The sequence below is a fragment of the Plectropomus leopardus genome, chromosome 17 (genome assembly GCF_026936395.1).
Source record: "Plectropomus leopardus strain MGB_pleo_1.0 chromosome 17, ASM2693639v1, whole genome shotgun sequence".
NCBI lineage: Eukaryota > Metazoa > Chordata > Actinopteri > Perciformes > Serranidae > Plectropomus > Plectropomus leopardus.
The window spans coordinates 10,836,450-10,859,202 of NC_142192.1; the positions used below are offsets into that span (position 1 = coordinate 10,836,450).

The 22,753-nt window shown below is 38.7% G+C and overlaps 2 protein-coding genes across 2 annotated transcripts in view; both read right to left on the bottom strand.

The window, feature by feature from the left end:
* atxn1a (ataxin 1a) overlaps window positions 1-7,082 on the bottom strand; it is a 135,964-nt gene extending 128,882 nt beyond the window's left edge. Inside the window, exon 1 of the mRNA XM_042505915.2 lies at window positions 6,966-7,082. The gene's annotated coding sequence lies outside the window, so the exon portion shown is untranslated. The remainder of the gene's footprint in view (window positions 1-6,965) is intronic.
* A 7,781-nt stretch (window positions 7,083-14,863) lies between these two features.
* Window positions 14,864-21,246, bottom strand: fam8a1a (family with sequence similarity 8 member A1a). Its single transcript, XM_042506775.2, has 5 exons — window positions 20,574-21,246; window positions 19,672-19,792; window positions 18,758-18,881; window positions 16,779-16,918; window positions 14,864-16,626 (listed from the first exon to the last, which is right to left on the bottom strand). The coding sequence occupies exons 1-5, from the start codon at window positions 20,974-20,976 to the stop codon at window positions 16,482-16,484; spliced, it is 933 nt and encodes a 310-aa protein (XP_042362709.1). The 5' UTR covers window positions 20,977-21,246; the 3' UTR covers window positions 14,864-16,481.
* Window positions 21,247-22,753: the final 1,507 nt, after the last annotated feature.

The window sequence follows — 22,753 nt, forward strand, 5'->3', positions numbered from 1 at the left end:
CCTCATTTGTTTAATTTTTTGGTTATACAAGGGGTCAGATGCAAAACTATTGTTTGGTTGGGAGCAGTGACTTCCTGGAGATAGACAGTAATGTCAATCATCCCAACTCTGAGAATTAAAAAATAAGCAGTCTCAAAATGTCTTTTTTTTTCCATTTTAAACAACTAGAATTTGGATATTTATGGATTTTGATTTGTTGGTCTGACAAAACTCATTTGAAGATATGACCCTGTGCCCTGAGATTGTCATTTTTCATTATATTCTGACATTTCATTGGCTAAATCTAAACTAAAAACGTTTAATCAACAGATTGAGCAATAATGGTGCTGGAGCCTCATGTTGAAAATGTTGTTAGAGGACAAGTTGAGCTGGAGGACAGCAGACTGTTGCAATTGCCCCGTCTTACCATATGCATCGATCCCAATGCGTCGTGGTCACTCATCAATTCTGCTTCTGTGGCTTCACCCTGTGACCGCCATCATTAGCACCTTCCAGTGTCCCACCTCTGTGTCCACAGTGACCTCCTGCCACCCTTCTCTACTCTTCCCTGTCTCTGCCTACCTGTTTCTCACATGACTTCTGTGTACATTCATGTACTGTGTGCTGAGGCGAAGTTTGCATCTTTACACCTCTTAAGTTGGCATTCTGAGAGAGGCTTTTCATCGAGTGGTAATTAAGGCCCTCAGTGATTTTGTGAAGATCAATTTGGAGATCAAAACTTCAAGTTTAGGGTTATGAGAAGAACACACATGAATCAGAAGTTTGATGTTAAAAATGTAATAAAGTAAAAGACTTACAATATAAATACAGTGAAGATCCTTTTTTTGAGGTGTCATTATACAGAGCTATGGTGTAATAGCCATCTTAAACAAATTGGAAAATACACACGTACACACAGTAAGATAAGAGGAACAATACTAGGGGTCAACAGATATTGTTTTTTCAAAGCCAATACCCATTAGTGGTTAATGAGACCGATGACCAATATTTGGAACCTTTATGCATTTACAATAAAAATGAAAATCGTCTTGTCAGTATTAAAATTTGGAATATAACAAACTCCAACACGCAACTTTGTTTAAATGACATCACCGTAGTGGCATCCCAGGCCATCAACAGCAGATGCAGAAAGATAGTTAGAGTGTAATATGTAGACATGGCAATCTACTGCAAAGGGGCGATATGCGACAACCTGAGATGAGAACGTGTTGGCCGAACACACTTCTCTCATGTCCATTGCACCGTACACACCGTTTTGGCATGACTGCTGGTGTAAATCCATTGCAAGATCATCTCTAGTTTCTTGTTGCCAGTTGGCTTCTTTCTGCATTTTTTTCTCTAACTTTCCTAAATAATTTGTTTTTACAGTTATGTTCTCTTATTTAAATCACTGAAATGTAACTACAGTCAGAGCAAGTTTTAAAGTGCTTCTGCTCTTCCATCTTCCAGCTTTTATAAGTACATCCAGTTCAACGCATTTCAAGTGAACCTTGCAGTAGTGGTCTGTGTCAGTAATAAGACTTGACAATGCCCTTGTTATAGTGAAATGCAAATGCCTGACTGTGATGCAAACTTATCAAGAAAAAGCCACTTCTTCTTCTATATAGTCACCCTCACTCTTTCTGCCACCACAGTTATCAGACTGCTGTACTCTTCAAGTTCAATTGGACACAAACATTCACAAGGCCAGATCGTCTAGACGCTCGATTGCAAAGGCCTTTTAAAAGCTTGAATCAATAAAGTTGCTCTCTCTTCAACACACTGCTTCCCTGGATGCCGAGCCACAAGAGGCTTGATAACATTGCACTTCTACAAACTCACCATCAATTAATCTTTATCGTTGTGTCTCTCTCTCTCTGCATGTGTAGTGGTTGTCATAAGTGGAGAAAAGCTCTCTCAGTGAGGAAGAGTCCCAGCAGTTACTGAGTGTGTTTTCACTGTCTGCTCTCACTGATGACAGTGAACCTTAATGTTTGCATGTGATTATGTGTGCTTATGTGTTATCTGTGCACGGGGGAGTGTGGATTTATGTATTACAGCAAATGTGGGAAAATGTTGTCACTTACTTTTTGGTGTGGTAGTCATTTCCCAAGATTGTAAATGTACATGTTTACTGGTTAATTTTAGTGCAAAACGGTCGTCAAAAGTCATGTGACGCTCTATCCCAAAAAAACTGTCTACATTTTGTGGTATGATGATTATTTACAACATCCTTGTGTCAGGATCATCTGTAAATTGAGACCTTGTATAATAATGCACCACTGTATGGTAAAATTTGCAAAGCCACTCTAACATAACAATTATTGTAGCTCTATATGATATTCAGAGCGTATACAGCAGCAAAGAGTCATTTGCTGTGTAAAGATACAATGGAGTAACAGCGCAGTGAGCAAAGAATGAAGTCATGCTACCTCTCTGTGATCTGAATCTGAGCTTCTCTGTTCGTTGTTGTGAAAGATGGCTGTGCATGCATGTAAGTGCATGTGGGTCCCTGTGTGTGTATCCAGCTGACTAGCTAAAAACTGCTGCGCTAATATCAAGACAGCAGCATTGCAGAAGTGTAGCGCCCACCCTCAGGTTCCACACAACGTTTAAACAGTTAGCTCTGTCAGCACTGCTGCCGTCAGTGTTGCCATCTCTTTTCCAAATAAGTAGCTAGCACTAGCTCCAAAAGTTGATAGAAGTCGTCAGATGTCACCATATGCTTTTTTGCATATTGGTAATGTCAACGTGCATTCGCGGAAGCATTGGAAAGTCACCAATTTTTCATCTGTAAAATAACATTTCAATGGCATGGCATGTTTCTTTCTTCTGTCTATCTATTCAGAGAGAACGAGAGTGTAATGTAACCAAAGTAACCATAGAAAGTCACTACAATTAAACTCCCACTTTGAGCAACGTCCCCCCTCTTCCTCTCGCTGCCTCACACACCTACAGCACAAGCACAAGAGGAGAAACGGGGAGAGCTGATGGTGGATGAGCCTTTGACTGTGATTACTCGGAAATGAATTACAATATATTTCTTTCTTTTTCCATGATGCTGTGATTAAATCACCAAATCTGTCGCTAGTTGCTTTTTAGAGATATAGTTGCAAAGAGGGTCTGAAAGGGCATGATTTTTTACAAGAACATAAGAGGAAGGCAATGAGCAACTTCACAAGAAATGACCCAAAAATTTGCAAAAAAAATTACAAGAAAATTTCATGAAAATCAGCAAAAAAGGAAAGTAAAAAAGAAAAACAAAATAATCTGAAAAAAGTGCTAAGACAATATATACATATATTTTTTGTACTATAATTGGAATTTTTTTTTACATATAATTAAGATAAATATATATGACTATATAGCTCTTTTCCCTAGTTTTTTGATCATTTTCATTCTATCTCTCTCTTTCAGCTTATTTTTCTCATCACATTTTATGTAATTCTCACAATTTGTGATATTTCTTGCCAGGATGCTCGTTGCCTTTTTTGCCTCAGGTTTTCAAAAGAAATGAATCTAATTTGCTCAGGTTTCAAAGGTTTAAATGCTTGAAAAAAGGCATCTCAATGCAGCACAGGCAAAGTAATGACGATCCAGATTTCAAAGGGTTGATCAGGTGCTTATGTATACAGAGAAGCTACTTCTCAAGCAATAATGGTAACACACAACAGCAAAAGCATATCTTTACTGTGTTTACATATCATTTTTTCATAACTTGCTTGCTGGTTGATAACACGCACCAGCACCTCGTTGCTTGGATGTTCGCTCTATCACAACATCATATTCCAAGTCAGTTTTTCATTCAGATGAAATCAAGTGAGACAAGAATGTTATTCCACTCCCTCCGACTTCCTGATGTGCATCAGCTGATGGTCAAATGTTTGTTTTTACAGAGAGCATTGTGAGGATTTCTGGATGAATAGATTCATGAAATATAAATGATGTCCTCATACGAGGATACAATGTGAATTATTAGACACAGGACATTTGTGGTTGTTACACATACAGAATGAACTGTAAAATTCAAATTACTGTTAGCTATCAGGTCTTGTTTTCTGTCTGCTCTCTTCTTCTGTTCAAACAACCTTTGGTCTCTATTTATAGATCATTTCCTCTTTCATTTCTTACAGTAGTTCTCGGGATTTTCAATTATATGCAGACTCTTTATAAGTATTCTAGCTCGCCTGATCATGGATCATTAGCTTGTTTCAGCATCCGCCACAGGCTTTATTTGATATGAAGCCGAAAGAACAAAACGCAGGGCATACTTTGCCCTACAAATGCCACAGCAACCTGACACAAGCTTAAACTCATTGGCTTTTCAAATAGCATGCGTATTTGGGTCATGCATTGCAGCTTGTGTGTGTGTGTGTGTGTGTGTGCGTGTGCGTGTGTGTGTGTTTGTGTGAGTTTTTGAGTGTGCTGAGGCATGCTACATGACTCATTTACCGTGGAAAAGGAGGGGTTTTCCAAATAGGCCTGCTATAAATATCTTTGGCAGAGTACTCCAAACATGGCAGAATTATTACATGTATACATGTGGGACAACGACACATTTCATCACATGCCAATACATACTCAACATCCTCCTTATACACCAGCTAATTATGAGATGATGTACCAATTTTTACAGATTATGAAATCTGCTTTCCCTGTTGTAAAATATGTGTCCTGAAATGAACCGTGTGTGACAAGAAGCAAAGGAGAAAAAAACTCAGGTTGATGGAGGACAGGACACCGATTTTTAAGTCAAAGTGCAGGGAATAACTGTGGCCGGTAAGGACAGAGTGCTTTGCAAAAGGGAAAATAGGAAATGGCAAACTATAATGGCAATATGTAAAACATTTGCTCAGCAGTGGCAGGGAAGAAAGAGGTGGGGATGAGCTGAAAAAGAAGGTAGAGGAGCTCAAACTAGCATTGATAAAGAGCAGAGTTAATTGAGATGGAAATGTTCAGACACGCGGCCTTCTAATACTGAGACAGCTCATCCATCAGGGACAACCAAAACCCTTGAAAACCTGAGCGCATACATTTAATTTTCCATTATTACTATTCATAGCTTTATGGCTTTATTTGGCAGCTATTATACTTGATGTCACTTTGCTACTTATGACCATAAAAGACTTTACATTATATACTATAACTGTCTCTTCAGTGCATTTATATGCTGCCTTCGAATGGGGTCGCTTTTACCATGTTCACAAGAAGAAATCCTCTTTATGTGGTATTGAATCGTAAGTGGAATTTTTTTGAAAGCTGCAGGTTAATAATTGCGGTGTTTGCCAGCATTTTCAGTAATGTCGTAGGCTATGTCGTGACATGTCGTAAGCCTGAGCTCATGAGTTCCTTTTGAAGGCAGCTTATATGTTCTGTATAAAGGCCTCTATTAAAAAGAGATTTTGAGCCGAATAGTATTTAGCCAACAACTGAATCATACAAGACTTATCCCATCAGTAGAATGTTGTACCTCAATCTGAGTCCTGTGTACAACTATGCATACATGTGTTATGTCTGTGTGTGCGTATGCCTGTGTTGGTCAGTGTGCTTGTTTTCCATTCTATTAATATCAGACTTCCAGTAGCTGACCCTGCATTAACAACATGTGTCAGTCAGCAGGCCAGATTATGACCCATCAGATTGTAACTCTGCCACCCCTCTCTCTCTACACACACACACACACACACACAGTCACGAAAACACACTACACATGATTAGAGTGCATACCGTACATAACTGCTATACAGTAGAATATGTGAGGAGGGATGGAAATAGTTGAGCTATGGCAACAATCAGCTCAGTTACTCTCAAATTTCATGCTGTAACTGATGCTGACATTTAGAATGTGACTACTTGACAACAGCACAGTACAAGTCACTCCATCTAAAAGCACGTGCTGTGACTTTAAAATGTTGTTATTGTGTGTTATTGTCTGAATATTTCAACTTGTGCATCTACATTCAATGACAGAATAAAACTAGGGATGCGCGATAATATTGTTACATTGTCAGTGTCAGAAGACAAAGGCTTCACAATGAAATATTGGCATCTGCACTGAATAAACATCTCTGCGGATATGACTTGCCGTTAAGATGACACTTTTAATTATGCAACATTAATTAGTCAAAACGGGTCATTTTTAGTTTTGTTTGATGAAAATGTTACATAAAAACAAATATGGCATGTTTTACATGTCACTTGTAAGAGTTTTCTTATTTTGTCCACTTATTGTGTACATTCTGAAAAGCACTGTATTTTATATCTACATCTGCCACTGGGTCATTATCATAAGAGTAGGCATATTAATGTTAATCCCAATACAGGAGAGGCTTGATGTTCTCTGCCATGATGGAAAAAAAGTGCATGCATGGGCATCAGCTATCAGCCAAAATCAGTTGGAAAATATTAGCATCGGCAAAAATCTAATATTGTGTATCCCTAAATAAAACAGTGTGTGTATGCCACACTATGTTAAAAACTAGTTATCAACTATAGGTGCATAAAAGGCACATCTTATGATTGGCTATCTGCCTCATCAGTTTTAACTGTTTGACGAGTCAACTGAAGTTTCTCTTATAGTCTTGAGAGGCAGTGCCAGAGTATCAAAGTTTTATTTTACATTTGAGTGTTGTCACCGTGTTGTGTTGTGATTGATAGGTCTATTTATCTTAACTAATTAACTAAACTATAAACTGCAATGTAAGCGACTGCAATGTTAGGGCAGTGGAGACAAAAATGCATGTGCCCACTGCAGCAATTGTTCTTCATGTTAACCCTGCATAAGTCAATGCCCCACTTGGGCCACCCAGCAAAAAAACGTCACGACACACCACTGCCACCAAGAAAAATCAGTAAACCCAAACATGCGTAAGTGCTCTCCGTCTCCAGACATACACATCTACACATATGAACATACAGTTCGCTTGCACCAGCAGCCTGTAGAGGATTATTTTAGATCTGTGGGACTCCTTGCATACAGTACATACCTCCATGAGGGGGAACCAGGTGGTGTGTCTGCTGAGGCCCCACTGAAGAGGCACTAATCCTGGGTCACTGCTGGCTGTCAGGGCCTGGATTGTGAAACTTCTGTGTCAAGCTGCCGAGTATCAACACAGCTTCACCAAGGACACAAATGCTCTGCAGAGTCAGTCTGTTGAGGGATTAGATGCACAACTCAGTACTGTATGTTCAGTATGTTGATATTAATCACACACACGCACACACTCACACACACATGCAATCTTGTTCCCCTCACTTCAGAGGACATTACATTCATACCTGGCGAATTAACCTAACCCTAACTTTGCCCTAACCCTGACCATGCCCTAAATAGTTGGGATATTTGTTGTAATCATGAAGCTATAAACCCTTTTAAGGCTGGTGTCACGATGACGTCATAGTATTAGCTGGAGGCAAAACAAAGGGAAACTGGAGGATAGAAACATGAATCACCACCACAGAGTTGTAGGCTACGCAGGAGTCTTAAAATGTTGTTTTGTTGTGTTGTTGGGTGTCAGCACAAAAGGAGTTATTTGTTCAAAACTGAAACTTGATCACATATCAGCCGCTACTGCCCACCAACAAAAAAAAAGACAATTATGGTTAAATGTGATATAATGTAAGGACTGGATGGTGGCAATCATCAAAACCAAAGTCTGCTTGTAAAGATTTTTGTTTTAACTTCACTTTGGAGGAGCTGTCATGTCATCTACAGTATCTTTATATACAGTCTATGATAAAGAAAAACGGACAGATAAATGTAGCAATTAAAAAGTTTCCTCCATTTTGTTTTGCTAACAAAGCTAATGTTAGCTAATGCGCTAAATAATTAGCATTACAAAGATATCCAGTATTCATGCCTACAGTAAACACTACTTACCTTACCTGACAGTAAGTGTGCACAGCACTGTCTGCTCTCCTCGCCACCGGCTGGGCACGACTTCCAGCTGCACAAAACAAAACTAATTGGCTAAATAATGGTATTCCAAGTCCTGTATATGACTGCTTAAGACACTGTTAAAGCCATCTAAGGACTTGTACGCCCTCAGTTTGTCTTCAATATAACCACTTAATTTCATGTAAATGTTCATCCATTCCAACGTCAGCAATCCTGTCAAATCATCCATTCGCTGAGTGAAAATATATAGTCTGCTCCCATTGGTCAGTGTTAACTTATTCAAGTAACACTTGCGATCCAGGAGAGACAGTCACCTGACATATTCAGAAAGACTTGCATCATCTTCCCCCATTTTGAAAAACAAGCCAACAAATCTTACTAGCTAGCGCTGGCTATCATCTGTGGTAAACTGTTAAAGCCCTGCCAAACAGAAAACGTCACACTGTTTATCACAGTAAAAGGTCTATACAAAAACAGGAGTTAGTGCCCGTGCATCATAATTTTGTTTAAGGAATTAGCTTTCTCCAACCAAAATTTACCCTAAACTTAAACCAACCCTAACCCACCATAACCTTAGCCCGAGTCTTCACTGTAAACTTTAATGATTCTAGTTAAGGTGACTTGCATTTTTTTCTGCAAAAGGAAGTACACAGCCCACAATGTGACTGTGTTCACAGATTTATGTCCCCATAACATTGACACACACCATGAGATAAAGGCTTTGTGTAATTGTTCACAAGTCAGTGTGGGTACAAGTTGTGCAAGAGTGTACATGTGAGAGAAAAAAGGGTTTTGTGTGTGTGTGTGTGTGTGTGTGTGTGTGTGTGTGTGTGTGAATTCACAAGAGGGAGAGGCACTAAGGGTGGGGTGCATTTGTGGATGTTAGGCAACACAGAACAGCTGACAGTTCTGCTTTGCACACACACACACACACTCACACACACATTAACACACCACACAATAAGACTACTGCTCTGTCATCGAGTGCTTACCACTTCCTCCTCCTCTCTTACTCGTCTCCTCCCTCTATCCGCATATAGTATAGTACTACATGCTCTAGTTGACAGCTCATGCCGAGCCAGCACATTCCACATTATTACTACTTCAGATGTTTGTGGCCCAGAAGCGCGCTGATTGGCTGAGCTGCCTCAGACACCGGGCCACTGAGAGCCAATCAAGAGCCAGCTTTGGGGAGCAAAGAGACAGACAGTAAATTCAAAGGGAACTCCCTCTGCTGGGCGATACAGAGAATGTCTGGGTTTGTCTAAACACAGACACAGCTGTCTGTTAATAGGATGTAATCTAATATTCACTTCACAAGGGAGGAGTTGTTTCACAATAATTGCTAATACTGGCAACAACTCTGATTTATTTGCTCTTCTCTCTGTTACCTTCCTCAGCTCCAGCTATCTTCCTTTTCTTCTACTCTGGCATTTACTATTCCATTTTTTTGCACAGATCTTCCTCACTTACAAGGTCATAGATTTTTGTTTCAGTATTTGCATTATTTTACTGTTTTAAATAATATTTTGATATAATAAAATCTATAAAACCAGCCATTCTACTTGATGAAAACCTCAGATATGATTAAACTTTACTTACCATTGTGTAAAAATGTCCATATTCAGTTGCAGACTTGCTGTCATTTATTACATCTTGTAAACCCCTTTGAGTCTCTGCATCCACTGGGTTATAATTAGCATCTTTCCAGTTCGCTGTCATCATTAACTTGGCGAATCATAAAAGTATCCTCAATACATACCTCTAATCCTTACTGTATCTCTCTTCAGGCGTAACTCCTAACAAATCTTTCATCTTTTCAAGGTGGAAATGTATTTGCTACTTTCATGTTTTTATTGATGGGACAAATTTCTACACCTATGCTCACTTATAGTATTGGTAAATGACCTGCACTTTTAGAGTGCACTTCTCGTCTTTCAACCACTCTTAAATACTTTCACATTACTTGTCACATTCACCCATTGATACACACATTCATACCCCGGTGAGCAAGGTTACTGTACAAGGTTCCACTTGCAAAATAGTTTTAAACCTTAAAACACACCAACACACTGATACTCACTGGTTCAGTTTCTTGCCCAAGGATACTTTTAGATGTTGACTGGATGAGCCAGGGATTGAACTGCCGCTCTATCACCTGAGCCACTGCAGCCCCTTAAACCTGCCCCAGATAAATATATGCACATTTAAGTTTTTGCATCCTGTTTCCAGTATATCATTCACAGAGAAGTCTTGCAGCTCAGCCTGCTGCTGGCTTGCACTCCTATGTAAGCATACATAAGAATACCAAGCAACATATTTACACATTGGGATATCTTGCAATGGGAAAGCAGTCTTTAGCCTATTTTTAGCAGCTTTACCCATGTTTAGAAAACCTGCATGCATGTGTCAATTTGGGTGGAAAGGGGTATTATTTTAAAAACTTCAGTTACCAGTAATTTTATGAATTTAAATTATCAAAAGAAAATTGAATTAAAATGGTAAATTATAATATATCTTTATAGGTTAAGCCATCCAACGGTTTAAAAAGTAATAAAAATGAGCTCCATCTTTACTAGCGGTAAGATTAAAGGGATGATCAAATAAATGCATCAATAATTAGCCATTTTTGGACAATTTGACTGCAAAAAAGCCAGATATTTCCCTCAGGAGTGGGTGGAGACTAAAAGCAGAGTTAAAAGGAGAGCAAAAATTAGACTTGCAGAAAAGTGACTCCAAATGAATGCAAATATTTTTTTGTATCTGCTGAACGTGTAAATAAGCAATTGTTTGCCAACCAGTTTGCTGCATCAATTATATAAGGGGATAATATGTCAATATTGTGTTTGCAGCTTGTTTATGCTACCCTCCAGTGGCCAGAAAATCAGTTAAAGCAGCTTTAGTTTTCACATCAAGCCATACTCTTTACAAAAAAAAGTTGATTTTCTTTACTAAAAACTCTGTAAAATCTCTTAAAGCCTCAATACCTTCAGCACTCCAGCTTTGATGAGGTTGTCTTTGCTAAAGTTGTACATTATATGCACACTGTACTAAGTAAAGTTCAAAAGCATTGTCTGTCCTCCAGTGTCTTTTGTCTATTAGTGAAGACAACTTTGGATATGTGTGTGTGTGGATTGGCTCGTCGGCATCTGTTTGTCTTTCGCGTGCTCGTGTACTGTGTGTATGCAACAGAGAGCAAACAGAGAAAGCTGAGCTGTGCAGGGCATCTCTTGTATAATAACTGAGAGCTTTAGTGAGGCTGGATGAATTTTAATAGAGTTCTGCGGGGTATTCCATCGCCTCTGGTCCCACGGCTCAAAGATCAGAGAGAATTTTCAAGCATGGTGTCCCTCAGCCTCTCACACTCGCTCCCTCTTATTCTTTCTCTCTTCCTCCGTTTTTTTCCTCCCCACTTCTCTTCCCATTTTTGCTCTCCCTCTTTTCTCATTTTCAACTCTCTTTTCCAATCCTTTCCTTCCTCTTGGGCTTTTGTCTCTCTCTTAATCCCTCTCTGCGTCTCACACTTTATGTTGCTTTCTCTCTCTTTCTCTCTCTGTCTCTCTCTCTCTCCACTCGGTCTCCCTGTGAAATTTGTATTAGAGCCACTCGAGGCGTAATTATTGCTAAGCCTCTCTCAGTTCCCTGGCACAGAGAACAACTCATGACTCTCAGCACAAAAACTTGCTACTGAAGGACAAAATGCTGTGATGAACTTTTAAAATCATGCACAATGGCTGACAAAATGTTTGGATAGTTTTTTTCCCCTCTCCCTGCCTCAAAGCCATTTTAGGAGTTTAATACTTTTTCTACTTGAAGTTCTACAAGCTGGAAATTTATGGAAGATGTTACACATTTATAATTCAGACACTGCATTAACATATGTTCTACCACTCTTCGTTGGCACCAGACCACAGATGAGAGTGTAAGTACAAGCTCTGAGATGATCTATTCATCCCTAAAGGCCAGAGTTTGGAAGTAATTAGAAAAAAGACACCATTCAAGAGTACAGATGAAGACAGCAAGGCTACCTTGACAGCATATGGTGCACAAACAGCTCAAGAGAAATTAAGAAACCAGAGCTGCTGAGAAAAAGAAGTCTTGAATGGTGGCTGTGATTTGTGTCTTTTGTTTCATTTGTGTGCATGTTGGAGTGAGAAAGTTGGCAAGAGACTGGTGATAATTACTAATTCATAAGGATTAATGGTTGCTATTTAAAAACCTACCATTCTGTGGAGAGCAGAATGAACGTTGTGTCTGCCTACTGGGACCGTCAGATAAAATATGCCCCTGGCTAATCTTACAAGAACACGGCACATAAAAATTCAACTCCACAGCACTTTGAGATTTAAAAAAAAAGAAATAGTGAAACAGAAGTTATGCCTTGGTTCAAGTTACCTACATAAACTGTCCCGGAATGACAACTTGCTTGTCATGCGAGATAACTTAATTATCTTGTACATTTAAGGTGACAGTTCACCAAAAAATCCCAAATTCCTATTTCAACTCTCACCTGTAGTGCTGTGAATAAGTCTGGATTGTTCTGGTGTAAGTTGCCAAGTGTTGGCAGTATGATATGCACCTGGCAGCGGCACTCTCTGACACTTCAGGCAACTGCCATAGCATAAAGTGTGAGAACGTTTATATGGCGTGGTCAAACGAACTCTGGACTTTCACCTGGGAGACCGCTGTTTGTTTCCGTGTGAAACCAAAGTCAAATCAAGGTATTTTGATAACACAGTGTTAGTGTGTAAAGCATACTGTGCTGGTAACATGTCACATGATATTGCATTGCATTAGTAACAAACATACTTGTTTGAAGCCAAACCAGATTAACCTAACCACATACTTTTGTTGCCTAAATCTACAGAGGCAAAACTAAAAATAAAGTTTTTTTAACCTATGTTTTTAGTTTATTTTAAAAACACGGTATGAATACGCACATTTAATTTGAAAAGAACATACCTAACTGACACTGGGGTTACCTAGAGCGTCATAATTTGACATGTGGAGCCACTGATAAAGCGATGCCAGGTGCATCTCAAACTGATGCTAAAGGGTGCCTCGGTATATGATGCAGAGGGCCAATGACCAAAGGTCAGTATGTGACAAACTGGGATTGAGACCGGGTTGAGAAAAGAGGGTCATTCTCGTGACAGCATGAGATGTAAATATTAACGGCGTCCTCCTCAGCTGAGCTATAACGTCAGCTAGCTCAGATGTGCTAGATGAGCTAGCAGTAGACGATTTAATGAGTCATTATTTGGCCACTTTATGCACCACAAGCTGAGTGCCAGCCTCCCTTATATTTTGAGAGAAGGCAGACAACTCTACAGCTGAAAAATATTGTTGTTACTTTTATCAAACAAAAAGTTCGGTGATGTGTGAGAGGAGTCGATGGTGGCAATAGATGTAAGGTGATATTTTACCACCACCATGCTTTATCTAGAGGTGCTACATCAAGTGTAACTCCACAAATTGCATCATTCTTTCTCCAATCCAACATAATGATTTCTCATATGATATTTTTTCCTCCAGGAGTGAATCTGCAGATGTCAGCAACAAAAAGGTAGCTGGGGATGTCACATTGAAAAGCAAACGCTGTATGAGAATTAAAAGGGAAGTCTGTCAGCAATGTGTGCAGGCGATGTGTATCACATCATGAGGTGCTGCTGTAGCTGTGAAGTGACAAACAGACAGGTGGCAGGACAGAAAGGCAGGTACTGCAGAAATATGATAATGCAAGTCAGCATGTGTTATTGCCTTAAGTTCTCACAAAAGTTATGTATTTATCCATTATGAAAACACTATGCTTTTGCCTTCCATTAAGATTATGTGTAAACACATCTATTAGAATAAAACCAACATCCACTAAGTAAAGCCTATTTTCATCTACTGTGTCTGGGCCACAAAATGTATTAATCTGTGTTTTCTAATGTCGCCCCCATGTGGCAACAAGTGCTGTAGCAACTTTAGATAGCAGAAGATATTTGTAGTTAACAAGTCTACATGAAATTCTCTTTGCAACATGGAAGGAAAACACACAGATTATGAAATCAATGCAAAAAGTTAAAATAATTCCTTCTGTAGGTTTAATGATATCTTTGTAGTGCAGTTTGGTTTTGGATGACTTCTGTCATAATTGTCCATTGGAGGTTGGTGATACTTCAGTATTAAGTTGCGTTCAGGTTGAAAGTCAGACGTTGACATTAAGGTGCACACCACATGCCTGTTGTACCAGAGCGTGTAATGTCCTTTACAGGTCTTTAAGTTAAAACTAATCCCTTTAATCCTGTATTTCTATAACACGGTAGCTCTGTCGCCCACATTCTCAGGCATGAGACAAAGCAAATTGATTTCTTAATGTATTCTGAAAATCCTGTCAATTATGTTTCTGCTAAATCAGCAGTTTTTATTATGGTTTGACCTCTAAAAGTTTGTCCCAAAGGTAACAATAGGTCCTTTCTTTACACCTGCTTTTATGTTTGTAATCATGTATGTATTCAGTACTCACAAGACACAGCATTATGACAAATTCTTTACATGGCCCTCCCGAACACTCGTGCTCTTGTAGGTTCCATACTACATTTAAACAGCTCCTCTGAACATCCGAAGCCCTTAGCTTACCCTTTAATAAAGCTGCAAAGATCAAGGCTGCTAAGAAACACATTCCTCCTTCAATAATGCAGCAACACCTTCGGACAAATTAAGAGCACCAATTGAATTTTCACTTAAAGGTCCAGTGTGTAGGATTTAGAGGCATCTATTGACAGAAACAGTATATAATATTAATAATTACTTTGAAATTAGAATTGTTATGTTTCTGTTACCTTAAAGTGAGCCATAGGGCTAGTCACATTTTTGCATCAGCCACCATAGTTCTCCTACACGCACACAGAAGTTTCAGTTCTGCAATCTCTCCACTAGATGCCACTAAATTCCTCACATTTTACCTTTAAGGAAAGTGACAAAAGTTATGAAATGAGAATCTTTCAGGAGAAGCATATATGGAATCTTTTATTACATCTTATACAGCTACCTCCTCAGTGGTAATCACTTTCTTTTTGTAAATGTTAAATCAGCAGGCGGTTGTTTTATTTAGCTTTTATCAAAATGACTTGGAAATTGAGATATTATGTGCAAAACTGTAAGTTTTATAACAACAGTTTGTTTTTTTATAAAAACAGTTTGTATATTATATGAGAAGACATGTATATTTGAGTTCATAAATAAAATACAATTTCAGCTGCAACATTTTGCATAAATCCTGTACTAGTATTTTAACAAGTCCCCATACTGTGGAGTAAGTAAATTCTAAACTGAACTGCTAAGACAACACCGGAACACATAAATGAACTACATTAATCATCTTTGATACCAGAGGAGAGTTTTACATCAGTCCAGTAGCCAGAATAAATGTTGGCATTGTAAATTTCTGCAAACCATGGATGTCAGATATTTCTGTTACTTTGTAGTGGATATGCTGAAGCTTTGTTTCTTTTTGTTTCAACAACCCTGTGGTTGGAGCGTGGTTATGTTTAGGCAAAAAAAAACACTAGGTTACGATTTGGAAAGTTCATGTTTTGGCTTTAAATACCTGGTTTTGGTGCCACAAAGACGGCTGGAAATGCCACAAAAAAACCCACCCGCTATTGTTGTTTGTTGGTCTTGAACAGTGGTCTGCAGCTTGGCACTAAAGTGTCACGCCATGGTCTGGTCAGCCCATATATTAAGAACTATGTCAGTTTGGAGACATTGAGATTATATGTACGAAATGTACAAATGTAACATATCTGTGGTTTGCAGAAATGCACAATACGAACATTTCCTTCTGACGACTGGGCTGTTTTACATTGTGCATAAGCAGAAATCTGACATGAGCAGCGGCATTCAATAACGCTGTTCAGACAATCAGTGGTTCTGTCATGCAAAACAGTTGCCCTGAGTCACAACAATTACAGGTCTGAAGATAGAAAACATGAGCAGGGGCTTAACATACACGAGCATTCACTGGGGAAAAAAGTTATCATTACATTTTAAATAACAAAATAATACTCCTTCATTAAAATATCCATAGGCACAAAGAAAGGATTACAAATAAGGCTGGCATTGTTTTTCTGCAGTCTGAGTGCTTAAGAATAATCACAATGTAAACGTAAAAGTTCATTAGCAAACCAAACATCTGATTCACCGTTATTACCTTGAAGAGAAGAAAAATGCATAAAGAAAATGCTTCTCTAAGAACATAATGTTTAATCTTGCTTTAAAGCCCTTACAGTAGAGAGCACCTTTTTTTGCTGAATATACTTTGTGTTATCAAAAATCACAATACTTTAGATGGTTTCCTGACAGCTTATTTGTTGATTCAGTGAGTTTCAGAAAAGCACATTAAAAGATGTAAAGCTGGATTCTTCTGATTCCACAAAAACAGGCCTAAACCAGTATGCATCCACTTCTAAAGTGCAGTTTAAGATCTTGATTGATCCAGTGCCAAACTGGGTCGATGCCTTTCTTTTTACAATGTTAGTTCACATGTGGCTGGTTTAAATTTAAGACATTCAGCACACATGGGCCTGCAGCTCTTTGTCTGTCAGGAGGAGAGGAGAGGCTATCTGCCTCCTCTGCGCTGGACAACAATGGTCCCCGCCACAATGTCATACACAGTCCTGTTGTGCTGGAAGAAGAGCAGAGTGATGAAGACAGGAAAGAGGAAGGCGATAGAGAAGTTCTTATTAAGTGCCCGCACTGCAGAGCTGTGAAAGTTAAGACAAAAGAGACAAAAACAAGAAGTTACATTGAGAATTCCCACACAGGTGCTCTACAGGTGAAACATTAGTGTGGGATTTAGACACCACAACAGACTTCAATAAGAACAGTCAAAAGTATCAAGTATGTGGTGACTCACGCAGAGAAGGAAACATTAGATGCTGGGACTACAAGTACTCGGTTGGGTTGGACCAGAGTGGATGTGTCACACGTCACCACTCGCAGGCCGAGCAGGAACTTCCCTGGTGTGGCACCACCAGCACCCCAAATACAGATGGTCTGATTGGACAAGAGGGACAAAATTTACACAGTTTATCACTGAATGCAAATTCATTTTTCCTGATTTGGGATGGACATTGCTTAAGATATAATATGTAATTCTTAAAAGCAATGTGAAACATCAGTTACTAAAGCCCGTTTGTAACAGGTGGAAGTTGTATTAGTTAATTTGCATTGTCCTAATCAAATAAACTATATAAATATAGTTTATAAAAAATTTCCCACAGACACACTTCACTCTGCCTGCATTTTCTTATTTACATCTTATTTTCATAGCATTTGTATGTGTGTGTGAGATTAGGGCTTTAGAAAAAGGTAGCAACTGGGTGCCAGACGGCAACAGCACGCATCCAGGCCCCTTTTAAACTGAAGCCGTTGTTACAACATCATTATCCCAGTTCACCGTTCTACATATAAAGTACAATCAGGTAATGGGCGGTCAGGTTGGTCTTGCCTTTAAGCCCTCAGCAGAGTTGGTAACAGTGCCAAAATGAGGTCTGTGTAAAAGCAACAACCTGCAGGAGAGGAGTGATGTTTTGACAGCATGTGCGACCCACTGCAGGAGATTTGAGTTAGTGGCTAACTCAAAAAAGAAGAACAGCATCCATACATTGGGAAAACAGGAGCTCCTTACCCTCCGAGCCAACGACGAGATCAGCCGCCATATAACAGGGACAGTAAATGATTGTTATTGCCATGTTATGCCATTGTTATTGTTTAGAAAGTGCTGCCGATGCAAATGTGAAGTCACACCTGAGGCTGACGCTGTTTTGTTAAATGTCACACTCATCTCCCTTCTTTTGCTTCCGCAATGTCGGCATGCTGTCTAAAACCAGACACTGGAGCAGCATGATGCCTCCGCTGTTAGCTTCTGTGTAAAAATGCAAAGGCGGCATGAAGAAGGGACTTAGCGTAGTGATATCGTGATACCGTGATATCGTGATATCGTGATATCGCGATCTCTGCATCAAAAGGGCTCAGTGCTGAAAAAAACACAAATATGGCGAGGTGAAATGCTTGATGAGAGCAAATCTAAGGTTGTCTTTTACATTCACGCTGGCGAGTGTATTTACAAACAGTAACAGACAATTCTGCATAGTATACCTTTAATAACCCTGTAGGCTGACAATCATGTTCATAATATTACCTGTACAACAGTTAAGGGCAGGATGTTTTAATAATACCATGCTGTAAGAGTAAAAAGCCAAGAAACTAAATTTCACATTCATACAAACAAGGGAAAAAGCTCAGAAGGAAGGAAATATGCCAGATGGCATTAATGTGAGCAGAGGAGCCTGAATGTCCCAAGGCTGGTTCCCACCTGGGAGAGCAGCCACTGATGCAGAAGTCAAACAAGAGACGCGATACATGACTTCATCTCAGGCAACTATGAATGCAACGTTGCATCAGTGTCCTCTGTGGGAGGTACTGTTGTGCTGTACCGGACCTCTGACTGTGCCTTCTTATTACACAAGAGCAGGTGGTAATGAGGCAGTTAATACTGAATGTGAACGGACAAAATGTTATGTTATTTTAAGCATTAAAGAGTTTACTCCACTGACACCCTTTAGACTTGAATGATGTTACTAAATCTTGGAATCAGATCACTGTGAAATTATTTTATATAATTTTCTATACTACATCAGTATTCAGGTATTATTGTGTTATGCAACAATACAAAACCAAGTTTATTTTCAAGGAGCGAAAAATGGCCATGCATTCTAAAGTGATACACACAAACTATGTAGCGTGACATGAGATTTCCAACAGCCAAAACACTGCATAGTGCATCTGTATCACCTGTATTTTTCATGGCAGTGCAAGATAATTATGACTTACCTCATAGACGCACACCAGCACCCTGTAGACCAGAGCTACAGCCATCATCTTCTGCAGGTCCTCCATGGATGTGTTCTCATCAATCTCCTCCACGATGAAGTGGGTGATGAATTTAGCAATGTCCCTTTAAAGAGGAGAGACAGTGTGCTTGTGTGAGGACTGATCTGGATTATGTTAAGTGCAAATTCTATGTTTTACATAAAATGACCCACAGGCAACACCAGCGCCTGGTTAAGCCCAGTTAGGCTGTTTCTTGTTTGTTTATCATTTTAATTTGAAAGATCTGTTTCCCTTGAACAGTGTTTAACCCTTTGAAACCTGAGCACGTTGGCTTGCTTTCTTTCGAAAACATGGAAAGAAGGCAATGAGCGACTTAAGAAGAAAATATAAATATAAGATATTAAAAGATAAGATATTACAAGATATTACAAGTAGTAAAAAGTTACAAAATCAAAAAATTGAAAATTAGCACAAAAAAAGAAAAGTAAGAAAAAAAAGAAAAAAATGGGTAATGAGCTGAAAAAGTGCTAAAATAAAATAAACATAAATAATAATAATAATAATAATAAGAAGAAGAAGAAGAAGAAGAATAAATATACTTTTTTCTGTAACTTAGTTTTAATAAACTCCAATATTAAATATAAGTATAATTTACTTTACATTTTCTCCTTGTTATATGATAATGTCTAGTAATCATCTCTCTCTCTCTTTTTCTTTCTTTTTAAAGCTAATTTTCAGGTACTTTGTAAAAATCACCTTTTAATTATTTCTTGCTTTATGCAGGCTATTTTATGCCACGCTGAAATGAAATTTGCTCAGGTTTCAAAGGTTTAAATGCTTGTGAAAGGTGCATAAACACAGCACAAGAGAACTGATGTAGATCCAGCTTTCAAAAGATTCATATTTTCACTCACTTCATACCACTCAGATGCATGATCCACAGCACGATGGTGGCCTTCACACAAAACAGGATAAAGAAGTCCACTGTCTCAGCGAGGAACCTCTGGAGAGGAGAGGGGATGGTGTACTCCCGTCCTGTGTGAGGAAGATGAAAAGACAAGTATACTGAGAATCCTTTTTACCAAATGGGAGACATTTCTGCATTAGACTGTCTGATTAAAATACTTAATAACTAATAAAGTAACTAAAAAATCACCTTGATTTGATACTAGGTGTCAACAGACTATCAGCCTGGCTGGTTATCAGGCCAATACTTGGCATTTTGCCAATTATCTGTATCAATGTTTTATTTAATCACAACCAATAAAACTAATTTATGAAAAAGTGTGCTTACTACACAACTTATTACTGCAACACATGCAAAGAAAGTGTCGGCAGGGGAGGAAGTCTGTAAAACCTCAGGGAGCTATTTATATTCCTTCATTTTTTAAATTTCAATTCTCAATTGACTTTATAAAAAAGTTGCTGGGAACCTGCTGTATGTGATGTTGAAACATTTGCCAAATATCGATCTCATTAGGTACTAATAATCACTATTGGTATCAACCCTGACAAACCAATATGAATCGGCCCCTACTTTTTACCCAAAAGGAGACATTTCTGCATTCGGCTGTCCAGTTTAAATACTTAAAGAAATTACCTTTACTTGCTACTGTAGGTCTGCGTTCTTATCAGAGGTTAACCTTTATGACTCTGAGCATATAAGCTTGTTTCCACAGGGCAATTAGCTTAACCCTGCTTCCAATCAGGCACATGACCTGGCTTGTACAGAATAAAGCTCTCACATAATTGCAAGATGAACAACATTTTAGATGAGGTGGGCCTTACAGCAGCTCACTGTCAAACTGGTCCATACCTGCCTGAGGTGGATTCCCATTCTGCTGCTGGGCTGGCCGCCGGGCATCTGAGGTCTGCTCCGTGTGGGCGCCACCTGGATGAGGGTGGGATGCGGGGAAGCTGAGGGGGTATGGGTAACTGTACCAGTTTTGCGTGTCAAAAGCCTGCTGCCCACCGCCGGAGGCCGATGCGGGTGGACCCGGTGTGTGAGCGCTTGTGCCCGAGGGAGGGAAGCTGCACGGTGGAGGGAAGGGGAAGGCAGACAGAGCCAACCAGCTCTGCCAGCTGGCATACCCCCAGTAATACTGCCACATCCACTGCTGCAACTTGGCGCAGTATTCCGTTGTCGCGGTGCTCTGAGGCTGCTTTGCGTCACTGTCCGGGCCGTCACGGCTGTTGTCACTCGTCGTGGTCGCGACCATGGCTGACCCACTTCACAGTCTCTCCTAATTTGTCTGGAAAGTCTTTTCAAAGCGTCTTTACTCTGTCGTGTAATATCCCATTAGCCTCCTGGTGCTGGATGCGAGAGCAGCGCTAGCTAAGTGTGTTTGTAAATACAGGGATTTCCGGGACTGCTCAACGTTACACGTTACTTTCCAGGTTGATGTCATTGTGTAAATACTGAGTTCATTCAAATAAAACAATAACATACGATTTAGGAATATAACGTCCACCTTACCTGTGCTCCAGATATTAGTAAAATGCCATCAAGGTGTGGAAATTGCTAATAACATTCCCCCTTGTGTCACAAATGGTATGATCCATTTAAAGGAGCGTCTAACCATCACTGTAACAAATACTATGCATTGCACCATTAGTTAAAAAAAGAAAAGAAATTAAGTTAAAATATTACTTAGTTTTGTCTTTAAGCAAGCAAGCAAAAACTTAATTTGTATAGGACATTTCAACAAAGCCAGCAATCGACCATTAAAAGTGAATCAAATCCATTAAAGCTAAGAATAAAACCTCATAAAATAATAATTAAGGTGAGTCAGAATCAAATAATAATAATAATAATAATAATAATAATGATGATGATGATAATAATAATAATAATAATAACAAAAGTAGACCATTAAAATAGGATAAAACATGTGAATTAAAATAAATAAAAGAACTTAAACTAGAATAAAATAAAATAATAAAATAACATAAAAAAGATGACAACATGAGTATAACCAACAAAATAAGAGAAAATAACAGATAAACCAATAAACCACTGAAAATAAAAGTAAGACTGTATTAAAACAATTACAATAGAATTTTATTTTATTTTACTTTATTCGATTTGATTTTATTAATAAGTGAAATTAAATGTGAGCATTTAAAGGAACTTGTATTGGCCTCTGTCCAGTCAATTTAGCTTGACCAGCATGTCTCGTCAGATATAGCCCAAATAAATCCTATGTATCAACAATCACAACCAAATTTTTCTGCCGGAGAACGGTAAAGATGTGTCTTATTTTATCTTTTCTTAGTTGAGTTTATTCTGCATGTTTTAGTTATGCCAAATACAGACAGAAACGTACCGGCTGTCAGGGATTAAACAGGTTCGGCAGGTTTACATGGGAACAGTATCACCTGAAGATCTTATATTTAACTTAGATAAATAAACAAAGGTCTCCATTTTCTCAGAGCTTCACCTCTAGGAATTAAGAGTGTTGTGTTTGTTAAATAAAATTCACAAAATACTCATAAACTGAGGGAAATTCAACATGTTGTAGCTTATATGGCCAAAAACACCAACCTTACAGTGTCAATAGGAACTGAGCAACTTCCTATTTTAAGTGTTTTCTTTATGCATGACTCTGTACAGGTGTGAAAAGATAAATATACTGCAGCACAAAGATTAACATCCTTCCTCCTGGCCCAAACTCTAAGAACGCTATGTTTCAATTTCACCACAAGAGAGCAGCAAAGGCCAACTGACACAAAATCAAAAACTAAATTAGTTGCACTTCAAATACAACCATCAGAATAATCTCTTTTATTTCTATTCATTTTATATCAGTTTTATAATAGAGATTATATTATATCAAACAATGGTACAACCTCAAATGTTAAATGTTTTCTAGCTGCATTTTGCTTGTCTCTGTTACCTTTGGTCAGACATATGATGAATATATATAAATATTTAATGCACATGTAGTTTTTGATCTTTTAGATGCACATCACAGCAGTGGGGCGTGTGAGTTTTGG

Bases quoted from the DNA above. Each gene is read 5' to 3' on its own strand.
- fam8a1a (XM_042506775.2), bottom strand. From the start codon at position 20,976: ATGGTCGCGACCACGACGAGTGACAACAGCCGTGACGGCCCGGACAGT. The intron at 18,882-19,671 runs GTGAGTGAAAAT...TCCTCTTTAAAG, and splicing joins ATGCATCTGAGTGGTATGAA to GGACATTGCTAAATTCATCA. The intron at 16,919-18,757 runs GTAAGTCATAAT...TTGTCCAATCAG, and splicing joins TGCTGGTGTGCGTCTATGAG to ACCATCTGTATTTGGGGTGC.